Here is a 27207-nt window from a genome sequence, read left to right as displayed (position 1 = left end):
TCCTTGACAGCTAAATCCACATTTTCTTCTCGCCAATTCTCAATGGCTTCCTTGTTTTGCTCAGGAGTACAAAAAAACTTTAATTGGCGATTTTTTACATTTGTTGTGTGTGCAGCCCCACCACACAACAGCTTTTAGCTATGTTTAATTCAAGGAAAATGACGCTGGTGAATGGGAGTGAACGGACCGATTTCCCCCGTGATGGGCGTGGCCTATTTCTTGGAGTGTCTCTATAGAGTGGTCTCCATCTTGATGGGCTATATGCGGCTTAAACTAAATCTGAGTAGAGCCTGATACAAAGTATGCTACTGAAATGGCTGCCTGCTGGTCTTTGGTACCAAGTGATGTCACCACTAATTCTATTCTGTAGAAGGTGACATCACAAGTGACGTCACCACTAATTCTATTCTGCAGAAGGTGACATCACTTGGCGCAAATAACAGACGGCCATTTCAGTGGGCAGGGGAACGAGGTTTAGCGGTTCGACCGGGGAACAGGACCCAGCGCATCTCAACTACCTACTAGGCCGACTACTGCTTCACGCATGTGCATATCTCTCAACTGTACAAAACCAACCGTGCAAACACCCGAAAAACACATCAGGATGTAAACAAAAATAAAAAAAACAAACCATTTTGTATTATAAACTATTTTACACTGCTTTGCATAATGTTTTTACATAACTTTTATCTATATATGTATAAATATATATGAATAAACTATATTGTACCCGATGCTGCTGACTGGTAGTAATCGGGTGGGCAGGTAAAAAAGGGGGAGGTGGAACGAACTTTAAAAAAGGAATACAACGAAACACTATGCGTCGGTTTCACACTCATGACTTCTCTTCTGTCTGTCTTTAGACTATGAATTTTTTCCCCTATGGAGTTTTCAGCTTCGCCGTCTAAGACATGTTTTACTCCGTGTTTGTGAAACCCGAAATGATCCGCAGTTGAAACTGGGATCGATCGAGCGTGCAGCGCAGCGCGGAAACACAACGCCGCCATTTCCGAGTGGAAACTGAAAGCGAGCGCTTCTCGAGGGTTTCAAATGTGCGTCGGCGTCTGACTGCCAGTCTCTTCGTTTTGTGATGACGCAGAACGCGATGTGACACCATGCTTTTGCTGGAGCCTGGGGTGAACCCAGCCTCCACGTGACCTCTATGAGCTATCAGTCACGTGACCTCTTATGTACCATCAGTCACATGACCTCTATGTACTCTCAGTCACGAAGAAACGTACGTTACAAGCAGGGTGTGTGACGTCACGTTGAAGGCTGGGTTCACCCAGGCTAGCTTTGCCGTGTGTGAGCTACCAGCTGAGTGTCAACCTCTTCTCTGTCGGCCTCACTCGAAACGCTTTCATCCGTTGTTATTTAGCTTCTAGGAGAGAAATACGTGTATCTGTTTTTTTTTCTCCTTTTCTGTTCCTGTTTTTAAAGTTGTACAGACGGGTCGATGGAAGGAAGGCGGGTGGGGGGGGGGTCAACATGTTCAAATGTTTGGGGTTCGATGTCGCACACTTCAAACTGTCAACTGGAAAACATCTCGCTGCCATAGTGAAAACCTTGAGCCACAGCCCTTACCACGCACACACACACCCACACACACAAATTCACTCATACACAAACACTAAATGTTACTTCACCTGATCCTACACAGCTAGCTTGAGGCCAAACACAAACTCACTAAAACCAATTTGTCAATGTCGCACTTGCCTTTGTACACTTCTGCCTCAACACACACACACACACACACACACACTCTTACACACTCCCAACTGCACAGTAGCAGCTCTTGACAAACTACTCGGCCTCCACAACAACCATGACATATTAAAACCTGACACCGCTGCAAATAGTTTGGTAGCACCGTCACTTTTTTATTCTGAACATGAAGAAATAGAAGATTGTATTATAGTTTTTTTTTTTTCTCCTCTGCTCACCATCTCTGCCCTCCGGTGATACAAGGGCAACTTTCTTTGGCAACGGAGATGGGCAACATTGCCTCGGGTGCTCTGTTCAAAACAATATTCACCATGACTGTTTGTAAAGTTGCCGGGTGCATCAGCTCACAAGGTTGCCCTCGTATCACGGCTGTAAGCTTGATACAAGGGCAACTTTTTGAGGCAACGGAGATGCCTGGGACATGGATGGGTTTTGGTAAATGGGACAATATAATGGAAAACTGTCCTGGAATGACAAAAGACTGTTGGTAAAGTTGCCCAAATACAGTGCATTGCTGCCAACATGCTAATATAAAACAACTGTGGATGAGAAACATACAGCCGATCAGTTATGAACTCAATTTCCCATCAAACCTGCTTCAAAAATGTTGCCAGTGTATCATAACTGAAGTACAGTATGTCCTTGTTTTTTTATCTGTTTGTGTTGATAATTTTGGTAGTTAATTATTATTATTGCTGTTAGGTGACTTCTTCTGATGTTGTTTTCTTTCGGTAGAGGGCTTGCCGAAGGTTATCATTTGTATAATTTGCCATGAGTATAATGTTACTTGCCAATATTGAAATATCTGTTACAAAACCTCTCTCTCCCTCTCACACACTCTCTCCCTCTTCGTGGCAGATGCACACTGCAAGAAATGTTGCTCTTGAGTCATTTACTTTAGTATTGACACTTACACATCAGATTTTTCTTTAAACAAGTGGAACAAAGTAAACTGACTGAGAATTTTACTTCATTTAGACCAGGGGTTTTCAAAGTCTGAGACTGGGCCTCCCATCAGACCAAGTAAAATTCCCTGTAGAAGTAAAATCCCCCCCCCAAACTACTGTATCTCTGAATTATCTCTTTATAGACAGGATATTATTATCAGCATAGTTGGCCAATCTGTGAATAAATCCCTTGCCAAAAAAGTCTTCACCAATGGGTTTGTAAAGGTGTCTCTTAATCACACACATTTAGGCTATTCTGTGTGATCTCCTTTTGATAACTAATGTAATATTTTTCACTTCCATTCACTGATCTAAGTGAAGTGATCTTGAAACAAGTTGGCTCGTTGCTTTTTTCAAGGTAATATCGCTTCAGACCAAATCCTTTAAGAAACTAGTGAAACTGCGTTGTAACCAGGGGAAATTATCTCAGTCATGAGCGGTTTTTCTTAAAATCAGATTTTAAGACTGAACATCAGATAAAATGGCTTGTTATGATGGGCATTTCTGCAGTGTGTTATATATATACACATATGCTGTATATATATTATATATATATATATATACATTTATGCAGTGTGTTATATATATATATAAACATTTATGCAGTGTGTTATATATATATACATATGTATATATACATTTCTGCAGTGTGTTCTATATATATATAAACATTTATGCAGTGATATATATATATATATATATATATATATATATATATATATATATATATATATATATATATATATATGTGTATATATATATATATATATATATATATATATATATGTGTGTGTGTGTGTGTGTGAATATATGAATATTAGAACAGAGCTTTATTCAGGTCCTGCACCTAGCTGGGGTAGAATATTAAAAGGGATGATCATCACATTTAGAAGACTGATAGATGATTTTTTTCTTTCTTGTTTTCCTTTTCCTTTTTGGGTCTATGTTTGGATATCAATAAAGCATTCCTTTAAATGAGGCGTGCCTTGTGTTTAATGCTTGGTGAATTGCCATGACGTCTGTACTTATTATCCATAAGACACAATTGGCACCTCTGATTTTAACTGGATGAAAGGAAACAAGCTCTTCATGAAGCCAGCGTTTGTACTGGACATAACCACTCTGACCACAAGATGGCGCCACTATTTATATACTGCCCAGAGGGAGCTGCTAAATTATGGAATCTGGATGCTTTCACTGTCACATCATCAGAATCACCTGTATTTCCACAGTATGCAAGATTACATACGAGGAATTTTGTCTTAGTGTGTGTATGCAGCGTAGCGGTCATATTCAGAGATCAAAAGATATCTAGGATAAAATTGCAAGTGCAGTCCATGAATAGTGTTAATTATGAATTAAATCTAATTGCACGTTACACACCTTGTGCGATATGCGTCCTGTCAAAACGTATAAGCCTGCGTTTTCCTTTTTTGTAATGTAGGCTACTGAATTTAAAAATAATTGTCAGTTGTTCACCAGTCCTACCCCTGACAGTCCAGATTTGCATAAACTCTCCCGTAGCCTACACAGTACAGGCTCCAAAATAAAAGATAAAAGGAGCTTTTAATGATTAAAAACGTTTCAATAAGATTGAGTCTCTGTACAGTAAACGTGCATCGTGTGGTTAATCCGACTGCGCCGATTAAAAAAAAGCAAGTTCCCTGACCGGGAATCGAACCCGGGCCGCGGCGGTGAGAGCGCCGAATCCTAACCACTAGACCACCAGGGAAAGCTGTCGTTTAGTGTGATATCAACGATATTAAATCGACGGAGATGTAATATATTTTTGGCCACTACGGCCCGGTGGCACTGTTCCCAATGGTTTCCTATGGGTTTTCGGCTCTCGTCAAACTATAAAACTAGGGGGTTTTGAGAAAAAATAAAGACATATTCTGAAAGTGTAATGAAAACTGGTCGCCTCAAGTTTTTTCTGAAACATGTTTAAGTGTACCGTTTGGCTGTAAAACGACAAACTTTGTGATCCGGTCGCCATGTTGAAACAGTCCCCCTGAGCAACAACCAACCAGGGCGCAGTATGTCAGCGGCTGTCATATGACTCATCGTTTATGTCACGTGACTTGTTCGCAGTTCGTTCGGATGAGTCACGTGACTTGTTCGGACTTGCTCGGACTGAGAAGCCCCTGACTGCAGACTGCAGATCGGGGAGTGGCTCAACGCGGGCGGAGTCAAACGCGTTTGACTCCGCCCACTCAAAGTAAAACTCAGCTCTTTCTTCTTCTATCAGATCTTCGGCAGTGTGCACGCTTCTAGGCGTATTACTGCCCTCCGCAGGATAAAGTTCATAGTGACTCTTTTTACAGTGTTTATCATGTATCCACAAAACTACTCTAATATATCTGTAAAAATCCTGTTGAACAAGATCGTATTTTTATGACATTCTCTGGAAATTGCTGCTTATCAAACTGAACCATAGACTGTACATAATATCTGAACCAACAAACAGTGCTGTGATTCCTTTCTCTGCCCATTGAATAAATCTATTATCACTTGCAGCTGGCTTAAAGTCTGGGTCAAGGCTCAGCCACCTCAATATTATTTCTTTCTGAATTTTAAGTTGTTTCACTAGACGAAACCAGGTATCTATAGAAAACCTAACCCATCGACTCTGAATATCACTGTGTTTAGCAGCTAGTGGGGATCCTAGCAGACTTTGTATAGGTTTATCCATCAGTGACTACAACACATTATTATTGTAATGTTCTGTGTAGGTGTTGGGATATTTTTTTACCTAATATTCGATATTCTTGTCTCATCTTGTGAATAAAATAATGGGAACACGTTTACATTTTCATGAGCCCTCAAAACTTCACACACAACTTCTTACTGAAGTTCAGCTCCCACTGAACTTGAAACCTGTGTAACTAGGGCCAGCTGAATTGGAACAGTGAAGTGAAATCAATGCATTTGATAGACAGACATTCCTATATTTTTACTTGTTAAATGTTTTCTTTTTACTAAGTCCATTATTTCCATGCTGCCTATATTTAAAAAAATATATACCATAGCATTTCCACAAGTGAGTGACACATGTTAAATTTGTGTACACTCAATTATATCAGCTACATTAAGGAGATCAGAGACTGAAGTGATGTCTGTGCCATTGACACTTGAACACGCTTTATTCCTGTCAGTGTCAAAAACAGTAAGTGTTCTGTACACTCTATTCCTTTATTCCAAAAGCAGCAGACACCCGCATTCGCCTTGTGTCTATAATTTCTACACAAAATTCTTCGTAATCTTCCTGCAGACTGAAATGGAACATGAACGGTTCCCTTAGTTCAGTCTCCTCTTCATCCAGGCCATCAGACATCTGTCGCAGTTCCACCACTGCCCTCAAGCGATCTTCCTTGTCCATGGTGATGACTTGGGGAAGGGAAAGTTTTCCCTTGAATGTTTTTGTGCCACACCACCTTGCTGCCTCAATGGTGTCCCTAAGCAGAGCATCCTCCTAATCCAAAATAAAGAAAACCAGGTTGGAGAAGGCAGAAAACAGTGAAATAAGAAAAGCCCACAAGAGGCAACATACCCCGTTCCCTGTTCCCAGTTCTGGCAAGTTCTCAGTTTCTTCTAGAAAGGAAACAGATTGTGGTTCTTATAGGCACAATAACAATGCAAGATGTAAAAAAAAAAAAAAGATCATTAGCTGATTTGAAGTATACTGGTTTAATGAAAATGGAAAAATGACTGCAAAACCAGCTCTGTGACATCCCACATCTACAACCTTGATGGATGTGTGTACAATAATACTGCTTTGAACAATACCTGATGCTTCAGAGACAGATTCTGAATGCCTGAACCTTTTTGGAGGCACCACTTCCAGATCCTGAAATAAGTGGAGGGATTATGCTTTAGTCTGCAAGCAATATTTTGACTACAAGACTAATTAATCACATGACCTCTCACCTATTGTCTTTGTTGCTCTCGTCGCCTTTTTCTTTCCTGCAATCTGTCTTCTTCAGACCTTGGTGATTTAATGACAACATACATTCACGATGAAAACATTCATGTTGGTCTGTTGACAGTGAGTAAAACAGATTATTTAAAAGGATCTGATGTGTTAAGTGTGATATTGAGGGCACTTACGGCATGGGGAAGTTCTGCAGGAGAACAAGACACCACCATCTCCTAATATGCAGCATGTTTTCCTTTGAAGAAGGAAATGCAGGAAGATTCAAATATGTTTTGAAAAATAATACCTTGTATACTAAGCGTATGTGTCACAATTTACACATACCTCTCTGAAATCGCAATTGGCCCCCATTACAATGTATAGAGCGTACTGTAAGTCAAGAGGTAGGCCTACTGGTTAATGGAATGTCAAGCATATTCCCCCAGGATACAATTTTTCAATACAAATGTGTTTCGAATGTAGCAAGCAATGAGCAATGATATGATATGATATAATGAAGCAATGATATAACATACTGAATAGGTCTTACCATCAAAACAAACACACCACAGTTGTTGGAGCACCCTTGCTTTGTTAGGCCCTGAGGTGTGAACAAGGTATTTTAATAAAAGAAGGGCAACAAAATAGTAAATGTTAGCAAATGCAAAAGCAAATGTAATGTCCCACCTGAACATCATTCACGCCAAGCTTCCTCCAGAGGCCAGGATATAGACTGTGAGCAATGTGTCTGTACAAAGAGTGCGGAAGAACATAAAAGTAACTAAACTTCAATCAACCTTTGATTGAAAAGCATGCATAAACACTTCTAATGTTTTATGGCGGTTGGCAAACAGCTTTTGTGCATTACCGCCACCTTCTGGATTTTAGCAGTTACAAAAATATTCTCTTCAGTGTGCGGTTCATGTGGGGGCAGGTGGGCGGAGTCAAACACGTTGAGGTTGACCCACTCCCCGATCTGCGTACTGCAGTCAGGGCTACTTGCTCGGACTTGCTTGGAAACCTTTGATCTCGTTCGGACCTGTTCGGACCTCGTTCGGGCCTGTTAGGACCTCGTTCGGACCTCCAGGCAGTCCATCTACTGGTTTTCCACATCAAAATGAAAACATTAAGTCGTTGTCGGCAGGATTCGAACCTGCGCGGGGAGACCCCAATGGATTTCTAGTCCATCGCCTTAACCACTCGGCCACGACAACCTATGAACGTATTCTTTAATCTCGCGGTATTTATGGGCACCAGGCAATTGGACTCGCGAGATCGCGCGAGAAATCCATTTAGCCATGCTCCAACTCTGAGCAACCACTCTGTGAGTGGTAAAAGCCAGTAATACAGATAGAAACGATTGTGTAAAAACAAAAACAAAAAAAACACACACACATGCAAATATCGCGAGCTTTCCGCACGCTCTCAAGCCGGCGTCTGCCTCGACCAATGAGACGGCGTTTTACTGGTCACGTGTCAGTCAGGGAGGGAAAAGCCGAGCGGGAAGTCGCTGTACACAACAAACATGGAGGTGGACATGGTGGAAGCAGAGTCCGCGGGGAAACAGGCGGAGAGCAGACAGACAGCAGCCGGGCAGAAGGCAGAGGAAGCTCCCGCTAAGAGCTCCGGCGGCACGGCGTACGAGCTGCCGTGGATAGAGAAGTACAGACCGCTGAAGCTCAGCGAGATCGTGGGGAACGAGGAGACGGTGAGCCGCCTGGAGGTGTTCGCCAGAGAAGGCAACGTACCCAACATCATCATCGCAGGTCGGAAAGAGTTTTCATGGGTGCCACCATGGCTTCCAAAACAACATCTTATGTTTACCATGTTTAGGCCTTAACGTTACTAGCTTCCACATTATTAAGAAGAAGTCCTTCTTTCTCGCATATGAGGAATTCCCATCTGTTCTAGTCACTATAAGGAATGACTAATGAGCAGAGATGCTCACAAGTCATTTTTTGCCAAGTCCAAGTCTCAAGTCTTTGGTCACAAGTCCAAGTCAAGTCTCAAGTCCTTATGGATGAGCGTTCTATCATCTGCTGCATGTCATGTCATCAGGTCTGCTTAGAACACTCTAAAACTAAGGAATTTAAAGCATGTACTGTATTATCCTCACTCCTTATAAAATACAGTAGCAGCAATAATTAGATATTACATTTAGTAGACATTGCCATAATGTTAACGCACCAAAAAAATAAAATAAAAATTAAAGATTGTTCACAAGTCCCAAACCTTCAAGTCCAAGTTAAGTCTCAAGTCAAGTTTCAAGTCACTGTGTGTGTGACTTAAGTCCGACTCAAGCCCAAGTCTCAAGTCCAAATCCACATCTCTGCTAATGAGGTTATTTGATCCTATTCCCGTCAACTGTCATAATGTTGAAAGGAGTTTCTTCTCCTAAACGTGATGCAGGTGCTTTCTAGTCTCCTTTTACAGAGCAATTAACTCTTTATTCCAAAGAGATGTTGTCTCAATACCCTGTTTGTGCTTTTGGAATAATAAAAATGGCAGGGCTGTCCAAACCTTTTTGAATTGGGGCCAGATTAGATTATGTGAAAATGCAGGGGGGCCAGCTGCATCTCCCATCATATTGGTTATAAATAATAATGATAATAATAATAATAATAATTCACATACAATACAATTATACTCAAAGGATTTTGTTTACCACCTGGAAAATGAGTTCTGCCTGTGTTGTTCCTACTTGGTGCTTGTCTACAAACTGTATGATAGTGCTGTCATCATTAGTTGAACGGAAAAAATGCAAATTGAACTTGCTCGATTGACCAATATTGTGTGTAGGGCCACATATAGTATATTTTGAGACAAGTTGAGGGACAGTTAAAATGGGTCCACGGGTAGGCAGTCTGTGGACATGCCTGTGCTAAAACCCACGGGCAGTCTTTGGGCATGCCTGTGCTAAAACCAATAAGATTAAAAGTTTCATTCTGTATAATTCATAGCATTTGAATTAGAAAAAAGGAGCAGGTGTTACTACTACATTTTCTTTCTTATTCCTGATGCTCTTGGGTCATGGTGTGATACACATCTATGTATAAGTCGTATTTGAGTTCAAGCATTTTGGGTTCATAATGTATAATATGTACATACTTTGTTATGCTTGAGTTGGAGGATCATGGTATATGACCAAACAGTAGCCTCCCCTCTCTGCAGGCCCTCCCGGCACAGGAAAGACCACCAGCATCCTGTGTTTGGCCAGAGCTTTGTTAGGAGCCTCCATGAAGGACGCCGTGCTGGAGCTCAACGCCTCCAACGACAGGTGAGAGCCGGGGACACAGGGCAGGTAACGTCCCTCTGACAGGTGAGAGCCGGGGACACAGGGCAGGTAACGCCCCTCTGACAGGTGAGAGCCGGGGACACAGGGCAGGTAACGTCCCTCTGACAGGTGAGAGCCGGGGACACAGGGCAGGTAACGTCCCTCTGACAGGTGAGAGCCGGGGACACAGGGCAGGTAACGTCCCTCTGACAGGTGAGAGCCGGGGACACAGGGCAGGTAACGCCCCTCTGACAGGTGAGAGCTGGGATCACAGGGCAGGTAACGCCCCTCTGACAGGTGAGAGCTGGGAACACAGGGCAGGTAACGCCCCTCTGACAGGTGAGAGCCGGGATCACAGGGCAGGTAACGCCCCTCTGACAGGTGAGAGCCGGGGACACAGGGCAGGTAACGCCCCTCTGACAGGTGAGAGCCGGGGACACAGGGCAGGTAACGTCCCTCTGACAGGTGAGAGCCGGGGACACAGGGCAGGTAACGTCCCTCTGACAGGTGAGAGCCGGGGACACAGGGCAGGTAACGCCTCTCTGACAGGTGAGAGCCGGGGACACAGGGCAGGTAACGCCTCTCTGACAGGTGAGAGCCGGGGACACAGGGCAGGTAACACCCCTCTGACAGGTGAGAGCTGGGAACACAGGGCAGGTAACACCCCTCTGACAGGTGAGAGCCGGGGACACAGGGCAGGTAACGCCTCTCTGACAGGTGAGAGCCGGGGACACAGGGCAGGTAACACCTCTCTGACAGGTGAGAGCCGGGGACACAGGGCAGGTAACGCCTCTCTGACAGGTGAGAGCTGGGAACACAGGGCAGGTAACGCCCCTCTGACAGGTGAGAGCCGGGGACACAGGGCAGGTAACACCCCTCTGACAGGTGAGAGCTGGGAACACAGGGCAGGTAACGCCCCTCTGACAGGTGAGAGCTGGGATCACAGGGCAGGTAACGCCCCTCTGACAGGTGAGAGCTGGGATCACAGGGCAGGTAACGCCCCTCTGACAGGTGAGAGCTGGGATCACAGGGCAGGTAACGCCCCTCTGACAGGTGAGAGCTGGGAACACAGGGCAGGTAACGCCCCTCTGACAGGTGAGAGCTGGGATCACAGGGCAGGTAACGCCCCTCTGACAGGTGAGAGCTGGGATCACAGGGCAGGTAACGCCCCTCTGACAGGTGAGAGCTGGGGACACAGGGCAGGTAACGCCCCTCTGACAGGTGAGAGCTGGGAACACAGGGCAGGTAACGCCCCTCTGACAGGTGAGAGCTGGGGACACAGGGCAGGTAACGCCCCTCTGACAGGTGAGAGCCGGGAACACAGGGCAGGTAACGCCCCTCTGACAGGTGAGAGCTGGGAACACAGGGCAGGTAACGCCTCTCTGACAGGTGAGAGCTGGGAACACAGGGCAATCTGGCCCTCTGGTAGCGAGGACATTTTTTTCTGGCCCTCTCTCACGTCATCATAGTTGCCCATCCCTGATGTACATGTTGTGAATCAGGTACTACACCTGGGCCCTTCTTGAACTAACCTAAAAAATAAAATAAAAAATCCTTCTGAAACCTATTAATGCTACATGTTACTTATGCCTTCTCAAACTACTTCCTACACATGGTGCTACTCTAGTCTATCCAAATATCTTAGCTGTCATTGATTGTGTTGCATAGTTGTTTTCTGTACTGTTGACAAAATGTGATATTGTAAGTCGCTTTGGACAAAAGCGTCTGCTAAATGACTTAATGTAATGTAATACTCACCACGAGATGAAATATGAATGCAAAATGCAGAGAAACTAAACATGGCCGCCAGGCATACAGCGGCAGCGCTGTGTACAGGCAAACAAGGAAGTAACTCGGTGTGGGGATTCAGTACGAAAATGACGTTTCACGTAACTATGGATTTTTATTTCATCTCGTGGTGAGTAACCGAGTCACAACATGTACATAGAGCTTTTTGGCGCTGTTAGAAATGTGTGTTTTTGCTGACTTTGAACGGCTGTACCGTTTTCCCCAATACAAAGTGACTGGACGAGTGTAGCTCACTATGTACTGTATGGAGAGTGACGGTAAAGGTATTATGGATCTTGATTATGTATGAGCGATATGGAAAATGGACGAAACTCCCAAAAAGTTGCCGTATCCCTTTAACCAAATCACACACATTTAGGCTAAGTGATTTAACACTGATTGGTGGAGAGAGAGAACACAGGTGTATCCACCTTATTTCTAGCTGCCATGATGCCTATGCGTTTTTCTTCTGGTGTGATCCTCCCAGCCTTGTCGCTGACAGCTTGACACCCGTCTGGGCGAACGGAGCAAATCACTAATCAGGTCCAGCTTGGCAGAAATCTCGTCGATAAATATCCCTTTAAGAGCGCCAGTGCGCAGCCTACTGTGGCTAATGTTAGCGGCTAGCTAGCTATGTTACATGGCAGTAAAACGCCACTAAATGACCAAATTGATTGAACTTTTAACCATTTCGAGTAACACTGTTTCCATACGGACCCCCAGTGTTGGTTAGTTTGTGACTATATTTATAACTTTTATAACGTACTCCTGTTTCCGGTTTATAATTCGGGTCTGCAGCCAAAGAGTATAACAAAGGAAATGGCAAGCGGCAACAATAAGACACGTTAAACCGGAACTTGTACCCACAATTATTTGTACAGTGGGGCATTCAAAAATAAGGTGGATACATTTGTGTCAATCAGGGATCATACAAATCACCAATGCATTATACGTATATACTACAGAGTGCATAAACCTTCACTACTAAAGACTGACTATATATATAATAACATGCAAACCCAAGGGAAATATATAATGTAAATCTACTCAAAGTAAGTAGTGTAGCTAATGTGTAGGGTCAGACAGAAAAAAAACATTCGTTTTTTTCTGTGTGCTGACTGTGCTCACCCTGTGCTGTCTCTCTGTCTGTCTGTGTGTGTGCTCACCCTGTGCTGTCTCTCTCTCTGTCTGTGTGTGTGCTCACCCTGTGCTGTCTCTCTGTCTGTGTGTGTGCTCACCCTGTGCTGTCTCTCTCTCTGTCTGTGTGTGTGCTCACCCTGTGCTGTCTCTCTCTCTGTGTGTGTGCTCACCCTGTGCTGTCTCTCTGTGTGTCTGTGTGCTCACCCTGTGCTGTCTCTCTCTCTGTCTGTGTGCTCACCCTGTGCTGTCTCTCTGTCTGTGTGCTCACCCTGTGCTGTCTCTCTCTCTGTCTGTGTGTGTGCTCACCCTGTGCTGTCTCTGTCTGTCTGTGTGCTCACCCTGTGCTGTCTCTCTGTCTGTCTGTGTGCTCACCCTGTGCTGTCTCTCTCTCTGTGTGTGTGCTCACCCTGTGCTGTCTCTCTGTCTGTCTGTGTGTGTGTGCTCACCCTGTGCTGTCTCTGTCTGTCTGTGTGCTCACCCTGTGCTGTCTCTCTCTCTGTCTGTGTGTGTGCTCACCCTGTGCTGTCTCTCTGTCTGTGTGTGTGCTCACCCTGTGCTGTCTCTCTCTCTGTCTGTGTGTGTGCTCACCCTGTGCTGTCTCTCTGTCTGTGTGTGTGCTCACCCTGTGCTGTCTCTCTCTCTGTGTGTGTGCTCACCCTGTGCTGTCTCTCTCTCTGTGTGTGTGCTCACCCTGTGCTGTCTCTCTGTCTGTCTGTGTGCTCACCCTGTGCTGTCTCTCTCTCTGTCTGTGTGTGTGCTCACCCTGTGCTGTCTCTCTCTCTGTCTGTGTGTGTGCTCACCCTGTGCTGTCTCTCTGTCTGTCTGTGTGCTCACCCTGTGCTGTCTCTCTCTCTGTCTGTCTGTGTGCTCACCCTGTGCTGTCTCTCTCTCTGTCTGTCTGTGTGCTCACCCTGTGCTGTCTCTCTGTCTGTCTGTGTGCTCACCCTGTGCTGTCTCTCTCTCTGTCTGTGTGCTCACCCTGTGCTGTCTCTCTTTCTGTGTGCTCAGGGGGATTGACGTGGTGCGGAACAAGATCAAGATGTTTGCCCAGCAGAAAGTCACTCTGCCCAAAGGTCGACACAAGGTCATCATCCTGGACGAGGCCGACAGGTGACACACCACAATACAACATGGTCACACACCACACTGATGAGATCATCAGTGATGTCACTATGACATCATCAGTGGGACAAAAATGGAAACAGAACCGAGAACAAACAGCCACTTTGTAGATAGAGATATATTCACCAATATGTTCATACACGGGGGTGGGCCAAATTCTTCCGGGTCGTGTTAACACTTCCGGCGGTCACCGCACCAAATATGAAAGAACGTCATGTAGAAGAGAGTTGTTTTTGTAGCGGACAGTGCAGGGGGTAAAACAAAGAACGTAGCCTACTACTTTGAGCTCAGTACACAGCAAGCAAGCGAGTATCCACTGTTAGCCAGGTCAGATAACGTTATCGTCGAAAATGACGAGCACTTTCTTGTAAAACATACCTGGACTCCAACAAAGAAAGCTTCAGATAGTTTTCTCTCCTCCGAGCGCTCGAGCCGCTCAAGTCTATTCACCTTATGTAGCCACGCCCATTTGACCCGGTTCTGTGGCCGTCCTACGACTTCCGGCAAAAAAAAAAGAAAAAAAATGGCTGGCTGCTCCAATATCATCTAACTCTGAATTAACTAATACTTTAGCCAATTGTATGTAACATACCAAATAAAAGCAAATGGCAACGTCTAAGAATGCAACGCCATGTAACTGGCTCGTTAAGTCTCGCATTCCAGGGAATTACGTTAACGTCTGCGGGTCTTATAGACGTAAGTGGCTCGCGCGCTCGGAGGAGAGAAAACTATCTGAAGCTTTCTTTGTTGGAGTCCAGGTATCTTTTACAAGAAAGTGCTCGTCATTGTCGACGATAACGTTATCTGACCTGGCTAACAGTGGATACTCGCTTACTTGCTGTGTACCGAGCTCAAAGTAGTAGGCTACGTTCTTTGTTTTACACCCTGCGCTGTCCGCTACAAAAACAACTCTCTTCTTCATGACGTTCTTTCATATTTGGCGCCGTGACCGCCGGAAGTGTTAGACGGACCCGGAAGAATTTGGCCCACTGTAAGGTCTGAACATGAGGTGAATAAGACCCGCAGACGTTAACGTCTGACTTAACAAGCCAGTTACATGGCGTTGCATTCTTAGACATTGAGTTAGATGATATTGGAGAAGCCAGCGATTATTTATTTATTTATTTATTTTTTGCCGCAAGTCGTCACACGACCACACAACCGGGTCAAATGGGCGTGGCTACATAAGGTGAATAGATTTGAACTTGGAACTATTTGCGATTGACCTGGATGCTGACATGCAGGAGTCCAAGTTCAGCATCGACTCAACAAGCAGTAAATAATATTTTTGTTTGTATAGCATTTAGGGCTGCAACTAAAGCTTCTTTTCATTGTGGGTTATTTTCACTATTAATTCAGGGTGTTAACCCTACAGATTAGAATGGTTAAAAGAAGCAGAGGTATAGAGAGGCAAAGTGGAACGTCACTTCCTGCTTCAGCAGTGTACCAGAGATTTTCATCCGCCATTTATTTCCCCATAGACATTTTGTAAAATGCTTATAAAATTGTTTTACTTCGTCGAACCAAACGGTTCAATTAACGCTATAATCGGGAGAGACCATAGAACATTTCACTCGGACCAAAACTAAAAAAAAACATCGAAAAAATATTTTCTTTAAACCTGCATTTTTCTTACGTTTTGGTCCCAGTAAAATGATATGCGATCTCTCCTGTTTCTAAATATATCTGTACCGTTTGGTTTGAACCAACAAAACTGTTTTTATACACATTTTGCAAAATGTGTATGGGAAAATAAATGGCGGATGAAAATCTCTGGTACAGTGCTGAAGCAGGAGGTAGGGGTGCTCCAAAAAATCGATTCTGAAAGGATCGCGATTCTTAATGCCACGATTCCTGGATCGATTCCAAACTCCCAAAAATCGATTCTTAACACATTGAGTGCCAGCCGTTTTTTCAATGCTGTAGGTAAGTTGTGCCAGGGTTTTTTTTGAGGATTCTGGCTCATTTTACAAGAGCCGAGGATTCTTTTCTGTTAAGACTTCGTGAACACCAATCATCTAAAAAGAACTAATAGAATGTGTGCTTTCTCTGTCTAAAAGAGTTCGTTTGTAGAGTTAGTAGTTATGTAGATATTAGCCGTTGAGTACAGCATGGTTTCAGAGATTTTCAGACAGTTTTGAGATAAATGGATTTTTAGAACCACCTCACGTGCCTGTGATTATGGGTGCCCTTGGGCAAGTCTGTATACTGTTTTGTGTGTGTGTGTGTGTGTGTGTGTGTGTGTGTGTGTGTGTGTGTGTGTGTGTGTGTGTGTGTGTGTGTGTGTGTGTGTGTGTGTGTGTGTGTGTGTGTGTGTGTGTCTCCAAACTCCTCCCTCCGTAGGTGTGGCTTTGCAGTGTTTTGTCACAGGCGAGTTTGATCCCAAAAAAAGAGAAGGGAATCACAGGAGCGGGGAAGAGGAGAGGAGAGGCGAGGGGGGGGGGGTTAGACACGGGAGAGAAATTCCTTCGCGATCCCCTTCTTCCAATCTTGAGGCAGCCTACTCCGCTCTGCTGCTGCTGCTGCTGCTGGCGGCTCTCGGGCAGTCTGGCTTACTGAACGGGCTCGTTCGTTTCTTGAGGTGTCGGCTGAGAGCTTTGAAGAAGCTTTTGCGATTCTGGTCTTATTTATGCGCAAAGGTACTCGAGTGTGTGTGTGTGTGCGCGCGCGCGCGTGTGTGTGTGTGTGTGTGTGTGTGTGTGTGTGTGTGTGTGTGTGAAATCGAAAGAGTTTTCGCCCAGCTATTTCCTTGAAAATTAGAATGGCTTTCTCCAGCGGACCCGTGGCTGTGGCTTTCTCTCTGTCTGGAGAGAACTGTCGCCACTTAGTGGTCGGTAAAATAGATTATACACATTCTCTTCCTCCAATAGTGGTATAGAAGACGTAAAAGGGGGTTGATTGATGTCCCACCGTCAAAAAAAAAAAATGTTTATGTAAGACGAGATATCTCGTCTTTGGCACTCAACGGTTGGATTATGTAAGACGAGATATCTCGTCCTTGGCACTCAACGTGTTAAAATCGTTTTTTTTTTTTTTTTTTTACAGTGCACCTGAACGCAACATGCAAGATACCGGCTGAATAAGTGTCCAAATGTTCATGTCATTTGTGTACTGAACTGCCATGGTGCCACCACCTCTTGCACTTAAGAACTCTGGTTAATGTATTCCCCCCAAAATCTATAAATCCTTCTCAAAGTCTACAGATCCCCCCCAGCCTATAAATCCATCTTATCTGAAGAACATATGGGGGGAATTCCCCCCTAGTTTGCAAAATTAATTTAGGCCCTGACTGTAATACAGAAGTTGAATTTGAAGTTCAGCATTAATACATTTGTCATTTTTTGTCTTAGATTTACCTTTGTGTGTTATTGCAATACAAAACTACATAATTGAGAATCGATTCTCGATTCTGGAATCGAGAATCGCTGGAATCGAGAATCGATTCTGGAATCGGATCGTGACCCCAGGAATCGGAATCGGATCGGATCGTGGCTTAGCCGGATCGGAGCACCCCTAGTAGGCGGTCACTTTGCCTCTCTATTGGACGACACAGTTTCAGTCCGGCTCTGACAGCAGACCTCAGCAGTGCTGAGTCTGCAGTCAGAGTCAAACAGCTGGAAACATTCAACATCGGACAGTCCAGCACATCTGGAGCTGGATCCCAGTTACAGCTGCGACTAACCATTCTTTTCATTGTCGATTAATCTGTCCATTATTTTCTGGATTCATTGATGAGTTGTTTGGTCGATCAAATGTCAAAATGGTGAAAAATATCCGTCAGTGTTTCCCAAAGCCCAAGATGACGTCCTCATGTCTTGTTTTGTTCACAACCCAAAAATATTCACTTTACTGTGTTGGAATCTTTTATTTTTATTTTTTATTACTCGATTATCAAAATAGTTGGCAATTAATTTAATAGTTGACAACTAATTGATTAACCATTGCAGCTCTCTGAGGAACTCATAACATGACAAGCAAACAATAAAACAAGAATATCAAGTTTTGCTTTTTGTTTGTTTGTTTTTGCACATAACAAAAAACGGAAGCAAAGAAAGGAAAACAACAAAGCATGTTGGGTAGAGACGGTAAACCCTAAGTGGGCTTATTATTAATGTTCAAAGCTGCGTTCAATAGATACGTTGGCAGCAGCCAGCAGCCAAATGCTGCATGCTCAAATATGCAACATGCCCCCTGCCCCCCATTGACTCTGTGTGTGTGTGTGTGTGTGTGTGTGCATGTGCGCGTCTGTGTGTGTATGTGTGTTCTGTGTGCGTCTGTGTGTGTATGTGTGTTCTGTGTGTGTGTGTGTGTGTGTAGCCCTTTTCCCACATGCGCTTTGTACCGCAAAATGACCGGAACGTGGTCTAATGCCTGCATGTGAGAAAGTAGTCGTGCCGGTATAAGCGCGACCCCGTTATCGCGGAGATTTCACCAGTTTTGAGCCAGTCAGAAGAGCGGTATGCGCTATAGCGGATACAAGTGAGAAACGGATCCAGTCATTTTCCGCGACACCGGTCCTTCTCTCATGTGGGCGAGGTGTACACACGTTGCTTAACGTTCACTTCCAGCGTGCATCATCTAATCATTCGCGCACATCAAAGCAAACTACTTCCTTATTTCGCTTCATGCATTTGCTTTCTCTACATACATACAAGCGTTGGGCTGGGCAGCTTGCAAGCCACTGCCATTCTCGCTGTCTGTCCTGTGTGGCTGCTCCCCTCTCTCGAGCAGAGGGGAAGGGGGAAATCGGCTGTGTTTATTTTACGCTGGCTTGACGCTGCTCTTGAGTCAAACGAGTGTGATTTTATTGTGTGGCAAGTTTCCCGACCCCCCAAATAAGCTCCCCCCTCCCCCCGCCCCCCAACATACCGGCTATTTGACGACAAGATTCCCACATGCGCGCGCTAAGGTGTGAAGGGAAATTCAGGGAAATGTCCGATATTGACTTACAGGTAATTTTCCGGTATGCATGTGGGAAAACGGCTTGTGTGTGTGTGTGTGTGTGTGTGTGTGTGTGTGTGTTCTGTGTGTGTGTGTGTGTGTGTGTGTGTGTGTGTGTGTGTCAGTGTCACACATCCACAGGGAAGCCCACCTACAAAAGCCCCCCACTGACTTGAGTCCCTCTCACTCTCTCTCTCTCTCTCTCACACACACACACACACACACACACACACACACACACACACACACAGACACACAGTCTGCTATGCTACCATGTTATTACCTAATATACCTGTATGTACCTGTCAATACCTGTACCACGCACCTTATCACTGCACATATTGTATTACTCTGTCACTTATATGCAAAACCAAACGGCAAACTTACTCTGCCACACTTAGCTGTCAAGAGTGTTTATAACTGAATAGTGTTCATATGTGTTAATACTGTCTATATCTGTTCATATCGGAATCCTTTTATACTATTTGATCATCTTTGATCTTATTTTGTGTCTTGCATATTTGTTCTTATTAATGTTAATGAGCACCAACCACACCAAGACAAATTCCTAGTATGTGAAAACATACCGTGGCAAATAAAATAATTCTGATTCCGATTCCGATTTGCTTCACTCACCAGAAACCAAAAACACACAATGGAAATCTATTGAGTGGCTGGCGAAATGTGAACATTTACTAAGTATTTGGCTGGTGGACAGGTGAGTTTTGGACCCAGGAGCAGGCGTTTGAAGGAGCTCACTGACCCTCGTCCTTGTCTGTGTTTCCCGGGCTGCAGCATGACGGACGGCGCCCAGCAGGCTCTGAGGAGGATCATGGAGATCTACTCCAAGACCACGCGCTTCGCTCTGGCCTGCAACGCCTCCGACAAGATCATCGAGCCCATCCAGTCCCGCTGCGCCGTGCTGCGCTACAGCAAGCTGAGCGACGGCCAGATCCTGGCTCGCCTGCAGGACGTGGTGCAGCGAGAGCAGCTAGCCGTGTCCGACGACGGCCTGGAGGCGGTCATCTTCACTGCCCAGGGAGACATGAGACAGGTTGTTCGTGCGTTCCTTTATCGCAAAAGAACTGGGATGTGGAGGCTAAACGACGTCACATCCGTTTTGTTAGCGTTCCATTTGCAGAAAACTGGAGCTGGGAAGTTCACTGTTCTCACTGGTCAGATCCAGTGGCTAGCCATTCTTAGCAATAACAGTTGATAACATGGCATTTTGAGCATACAAACACTGCAGCCTCATGTCCACACAGATAGATGTTAGGCAGTGCTGTGTGTACAGCTGATTTAATGAGACACAAACAAGACAGAAGTGCTAAACAACATTACTACGATTATAACTACTGTTGTTGCGCGGCGCAGCCATCTTGGATTTTTGAAGTCGGGGCTGCTGAGGCTCCTACGAGTTTGGAATGGGAAATACCAGCTCTGGTGACGTCACCGTCCCAGCTCATGACCTTTGAAGTCGTAAGATTACCAGTTCCCAGTTATAAAGAATGCACGATCAGACCCACAGACAGGTCCGCCCAGGGAGACATGAGAGACAGGTCAGACACACAGACAGGTCCGCCCAGGGAGACATGAGAGACAGGTCAGACACACAGACAGGTCCTCCCAGGGAGACATGAGAGACAGGTCAGACCCACAGACAGGTCCGCCCAGGGAGACATGAGAGACAGGTCAGACGCACAGACAGGTCCGCCCAGGGAGACATGAGAGACAGGTCAGACACACAGACAGGTCCTCCCAGGGAGACATGAGAGACAGGTCAGACCCACAGACAGGTCCGCCCAGGGAGACATGAGAGACAGGTCAGACGCACAGACAGGTCCTCCCAGGGAGACATGAGAGACAGGTCAGACACACAGACAGGTCCTCCCAGGGAGACATGAGAGACAGGTCAGACCCACAGACAGGTCCTCCCAGGGAGACATGAGAGACAGGTCAGACCCACAGACAGGTCCTCCCAGGGAGACATGAGAGACAGGTCAGACCCACAGACAGGTCCTCCCAGGGAGACATGAGAGACAGGTCAGACCCACAGACAGGTCCTCCCAGGGAGACATGAGAGACAGGTCAGACACACAGACAGGTCCTCCCAGGGAGACATGAGAGACAGGTCAGACACACAGACAGGTCCTCCCAGGGAGACATGAGACAGGTCAGACACACAGACAGGTCCTCCCAGGGAGACATGAGAGACAGGTCAGACCCACAGACAGGTCCTCCCAGGGAGACATGAGAGACAGGTCAGACCCACAGACAGGTCCTCCCAGGGAGACATGAGAGACAGGTCAGACCCACAGACAGGTCCTCCCAGGGAGACGAGAGACAGGTCCTCCCAGGGAGACATGAGAGACAGGTCCTCCCAGGGAGACATGAGAGACAGGTCAGACCCACAGACAGGTCCTCCCAGGGAGACATGAGAGACAGGTCAGACACACAGACAGGTCCTCCCAGGGAGACATGAGACAGGTCAGACACACAGACAGGTCCTCCCAGGGAGACATGAGACAGGTCAGACACACAGACAGGTCCTCCCAGGGAGACATGAGACAGGTCAAAAATCTTATTTGAAAGTCAGTTTTGTTTGACATGACCAAACATTAGCATTGGGCTCAAACGATGGGTTGAATTTGACATCCAGGGGAGAGACGCTTTTCTCCAAAGCAGAGATGCAAACTAGTGACAGTCATCTTTGTTGAGCCCAAAGTAGGGCACTGAAGTGAAAGAATTGTGAATGATTTTGTGTTTCCTGATATTAATTTGAAGTGTATCGCTCAGCTCTACTCACAAGTCGCTTGTTGTATGTCACTGTACAGTTTTAGTAACCTGTAATCCCACCTGTAGTCCCTGTTAACTGCATCCTGCAGCACGGACTTGTCTGCGCTCTTCTTCTGTGGTGTTCATACCAGTTAAGAACACATGAAGAAGTAGCTGCCGTTTGGGTCGCTCAGTCACTACTTCCTGTTTGTGCGTCCCCAGGCCCTGAACAACCTTCAGTCCACCAACTCGGGCTTCGGCTTCATCAACAGCGAGAACGTCTTCAAGGTGTGCGACGAGCCGCACCCTCTGCTGGTGAAAGGCATGCTGGGGCACTGCGTGGACGGCAACATTGACGAGGCCTATAAGGTAAACAGACAGAAAAACTAATAGAGCATCCGATAGTTGAGCATCCATATCAGTAGTAACCATCTCAAATTCACTTCCTTCCCCCGCCATTGTCTCAGTTTTTCGTTCGATCCCCCCCCCCCGTTATGATTTTTTTATAATAAATCGACAGGTTTTGCTAAATAATTAATTTGAATGTTTTTAATATCCGTTCATTTCTGCCAGCCGTTCGTCTGTTTTTCCCCCTTTTGCGTCAAAGTGCGCATGCAGCCAGTGCTTTATTTCATTTCCATTGCATCTGTTTCGGTCATTCAGTCATTTATTCCCGCTGAACACATGATTTATTTCGTAACCCAACACTTTATTTCTTCTTGCCGCCGGTATTTTATCCGTAAACTGGCTTTAAAACATGAGCGTCACTTTTAAAGTCCCGTGGCTTTACGCACAGATTATCCACTGTTTTGAGGCCGTGTCAATAGGCTGATTGTCTGATTGAACCAGACAATCTTATCACAAAGAAGGCTGGCTCTGATTACCACCACTTGTTTTCATTTATTTAACGGAGACCAGATAAGTTGATCAAGTTCAAACTGCTTATGTGATGATGCAAACGTCCCCCAAAGTTTATTCATGCTAACGCTAGTTTCACAAGTCGCCAAAACAGGATCTGAATGAAGATGTTTTTAAACGATAAAAATACTCGTTCTTCAGGCCATTACGCACAGCGCAGCTGATTACGGCAGCTGGTTTATCCAAAAATGCGCACTGTTTCCTGCAGTTGTGTCGGATCGAGGTCGGATCACGTTCTCACCACAAACGAACCGCACCAGAGTTCGTTTAAAGCAGACCGAGACCACCCTTTCTTAACGATCTCGGTCCGCTTGTTTTGTCCCGCATCCGAGTGCGATTGCTGTGTTCACACTCCCCCAAACGAACCGCACCAAGGGGGAAAACGCTCTCTGTTTCAGAACAACTGCTCCAAACGAGATAGGTGTGAATACACCCTTAATCTGTCCATCAAACATTTTCGAACCCTTGGCTTAATGTTTGAGCATATGCCCAGGGTGGGAAAACAGCGCATGCCGATTTACTCTCGGTACCGAACCTGGCAACAGTCTGAAGTTCAATCCAGCAGTGGAACGATCCCGTTCATTCATTTCGGCTTGGCTGGCGCGTCCTTCAGAATGTGCAATTTTCAACTATGTTAGAGCGGCTCCGTAAAATCAACACGCATTCACTTGGTTCTCCATGTCACAATACGTCCTTTTATTGGACAGCAAAACATCACAGTTGCTTAAAACATAAGGATGTGGCTCTCGTATAACAAATGCGGTTGAAAATGGTTTGCCCTTCCACTCTAGTGAGCAGCACCTTACATTACATTACGGTTACATCCACCCCCTAATAGGTGACGCTCCTATTCAGCATCAAATCATCATAATCATCACAATAATAGCAACAATCAACCAAACAACAAAACCTCAGCACGAGACAGTGCAAAACATGATTGGCATAATAAACAGAAAATGCATGATGTCTCAACATAACATGAATTTTGAATCAATAAGGCAAATGTGCAAAATGGCTTCAACAGCTGTCGTGCAAACTTAAGTGGAAAACATACTTGCGTGTCAGCCTCGACTTGGAGCCTTGCCGACAGCAGCTAGACATATAAACTCCAACGTCACCTTGACGAGGGGGCGCAGGGGAGTCCCCAGCAAAAGGAGTAAAATTGTGTGATTTCACTAGGATTTCATTGACTAGAAGTTAGCCCAAGAGAGAATGTAGTGCTTATACTTATAGCTTTCACTCTCTCCTGTTATCTCCCCATCTACATCTATACCTATACAATTGAGTATGTCGACTTTGTCTGTTTCAAGTTCTGTGTTCGGCCACAGCTCTGGCGTTTTACGTGCGATCGGGCTGAAACCTTCAGGGTGTGTAAAGGGCACCCGTGTGGGTGAGCTGACGGAGCCAGATTTTTTTTAACTAGGCTAATTAGCTGTAGCACTACAGTCTCTCTCCCCCTCCCCACTCCTCTCTCTCGCTCTCTCTCTCTACCCAGCCGCTCATGGCAGTACACTCACGCTTTCTTCCCTGTTAAAGGGGTCTTTTTCCTTGTGCAGCTCCAGGTGCTGCTCTTGTTCGGTAATTCCTACAATTGCCACATGACCTGTGCAGTAAAATAGCCAGTGCATGTGAGAATTGTTTCAATTGTTGAGTCTAAAATAAAGAGCCTGGGCCCAGTTGCACAAAGCACCTTAGGTTAAGATTTCCCTTAGTCAGTTAAGGTGTCCATAAAATAGAATCAGCTGCACAAAACACCCTCCATAAGGTTAAACATTTGAAAGAATAAGCACAAGATTTAAGGGCATTTTGTGCAGCCGATTCTATTTTATGGACACCTTAACTCTGACTCTAAGGGGAATCTTAACCTAAGGTGCTTTGTGCAGCTGGGCCCTGGTCTTCTACCTGCTCTATTTGTTAAGTGCCTTGAGATAACTCTTCCTATGATTTGGCACTATATACATTTTATTGATTGATTGATTGATTGATTGATTGATTGATTGATTGTGGGTATATATAATTTTTTTATTGTTTCATTTCAGACTTAGTTTTCATGCCATCAGCAATTGGGGTATTCACAGTACACCCAAGTAAAGAGCAAAAAGAAAGAAAGAAAACACAGCAAAAACAAACGTAACAAAACCCACAACAAATTGTCTTCAGATAAGTTGCGTGCACAAGTATGTTGCGATAGCGATCTGAAAAGAAACATTTTTTCTTCCACCCTGTAAACTTAGTCCCATATCAAATCAATTGTACAGGTTTTGGTTTTAAATTATTAAAAACAAGCAAACAAACAAACATTTGATTGATTGATTGATTGAAGGTGGTGGAGCAGCTGTGGGCGCTGGGCTACTCTCCTGAAGACATCATAGGAAACATCTTCAGGGTCTGCAAGACCTTCCAGATGGCCGAGTATCTCAAGCTGGAGTTCATCAAGGTGAGACGCCCCGCTCCCACCCTGACACTTACAGAAATAAATGCTGCTTTTAGGGACAGGATCCTATATCAAAATTCTATCTATCATCATTAGAGCTGCAACTAACCCTCATTTTCATTGACGATTAATCTGCTGATTTTCTCGATTAAGCGATTTAATTAATTTGTTGTTTGGTCTATAAAATGTCACAAAATGGCGAAAGGTGTCGATCAGTGTTTCCCAAAGGCCAAGATGGCGTCCTGGAATGTCTTGTCTTGTTTCTCTCCTCCAGGAGATTGGCTACACTCACATGAAGGTGGCGGAGGGGGTCAACTCCCTGCTGCAGATGGCCGGTCTGCTGGGTCGACTCTGCAGCAAGACGGCGCCCCCTGCTGCCAGCTAAACCAAACAACCCTCCGTCCCTCCGCTGTTTCTCTCATCACACCGCCTGCTTCTTTCTTGGTATTTTCAGTGGGAGTCAAGTTTGTTTTTGCACATTCCTCACTGAGAGCTCAGGAGTGACGTTAGATTAGCAGGTTTTTTTTATGCTCAAATGTACAATTTTTCCAACGTTTGGCAAAAGAGCACCACACTTCAAATGTGTTTCAACTGGTGTGTTGACCCGTGCTGCACTTGTTTCATTTCATACTCTGTAAATAAATCCTGACACCACAGCAGCCATTTTGTGTCCCTCTTTCGACATGTTCAATTGGGGGAGCAAAATAACGTGTCAAAGCAACCCACTGAAGACCAGGGGCCGGTTGCACAAAACACCTTGAGTTAACTCATAAATATATGCAAAAAACAACAATCAGCATTGACCTGGCATTATGTCTAATTGAGAGCATGATCATGACACATTCATGATTGCATTGTGAGGGGAATCATGATGCGGGGTCTGTGGATTGTCCACGAAGAAAGAAGGAAAGGGAGGTAAACAAAATCAGAGAAGAACGGGGGTCGTCATATGCTGAGGCTGTTAAGAGGTGGAAACGTGTTTAAACAAGTTTAATTTGTGTTTAATTCATTTTTTGACTCTATTTTCACCTCTACCACCCCAAAAATGTCAGGTGGCACAACCAAAGCATTTGTAAAAAATAATCATCTAATTCTCATCAAGCTGCATGATTGAGCATTTTGCCTACCTGTGCTGCCACTGAGACAACATGAAAACGAAAAGCATCTGATGTTATCTGTATTCACATTTCCTTCTAGTTTTGTTGTATATTTAGTTAATTATTAAACAAATAATGTTATGTAAAGCTTTAAGATGGTTTCTTACATTTCTAAACCGTTTATAAGTTTTAAATTAAGACTATCTTGGCATTACTTGCACTTGCACCAGCTGACTTAGTGGTTGTGCCACCTGATATTTGCTACTAATTCCAGCTTTAGGCTGTATTATATTTAACCTGTATTAGGTTGAGCCTTTGCTAGCAAGTTTTTTTTAATAGAAGAAAGATTGTTATGATAAAATGACATTTTCATAGTTTTACATTGGTTGTACCACCTGACATGGAAAGTGTACCAGCCTCCCTATGAGTTGAAAGTAGCTATTTTTATCAATTTTAGGAGAGATTGATCAACCTTTTCATGAGCCAGAAAGCTCACTTGGGGTCTTGTAGCTGATAAAGCATGCTGTTTGCTATGATGCAATGCTTTCTTTCACAATAAAAGTCCGATGTTTACGGCTGTGCTACCATTTGAGAACATGCAAATTGCCGGACAAACGTTTTTCAATGATCTCAACAGCTTTAAAACTATTAGTATTTGCAAAATTTAGTTTATTTGAGAGGTTTCAAACATGAAATTATGCCATAGTATTTGAATTTAAATGTATTATCATTAAAATACAATTTTAATAGTGTTCTTGTGGTTCATTTGCTCGGACGGCACCTGACATTTTGGGGGTTTCAGATGCAAAAACATGAAAAATATATATATATTTTAATGTAGGCTAATGAAAATGGGTACAAGCTAAATAAGTTTTATGAAATACAGTGATAGCCTACATGTCATGAATTGATCCAATTATTTTTTTTATTGAATAATGCACTCAGACAAACATATGGACGTCAGGTCATTGACCCAATTACCATTTTGTTGTAGGCTTTAGGCTACACAAGTCGGTCTGCAATAATTCAATAGCCTAATTAAAAGGGACATTAGATGCCATTGAGGTCGTTTTTTCAATGCAGGCTACCATCTCTCCTCTCTGTGTTGAAATCAATCTTTGACAGATTTGTCT

At 44.5% G+C, this 27207-nt stretch overlaps 1 protein-coding gene across 1 annotated transcript; it reads left to right on the top strand.

Annotated features, from left to right (window-relative positions):
* The first annotated feature begins 8104 nt into the window (after nt 1-8104).
* On the top strand, nt 8105-26815 carry rfc2 (replication factor C (activator 1) 2). Its single transcript, XM_083656404.1, has 7 exons — nt 8105-8351; nt 9757-9862; nt 13796-13897; nt 19646-19904; nt 21848-21994; nt 24867-24980; nt 25252-26815. The coding sequence occupies exons 1-7, from the start codon at nt 8111-8113 to the stop codon at nt 25360-25362; spliced, it is 1080 nt and encodes a 359-aa protein (XP_083512530.1). The 5' UTR covers nt 8105-8110; the 3' UTR covers nt 25363-26815.
* The last annotated feature ends 392 nt before the right edge of the window (nt 26816-27207 follow it).

Source organism: Poromitra crassiceps (assembly GCF_964638095.1).
Source record: "Poromitra crassiceps genome assembly, chromosome: 20".
NCBI lineage: Eukaryota > Metazoa > Chordata > Actinopteri > Beryciformes > Melamphaidae > Poromitra > Poromitra crassiceps.
This window is presented reverse-complemented; position numbering and strand designations above follow the sequence as displayed.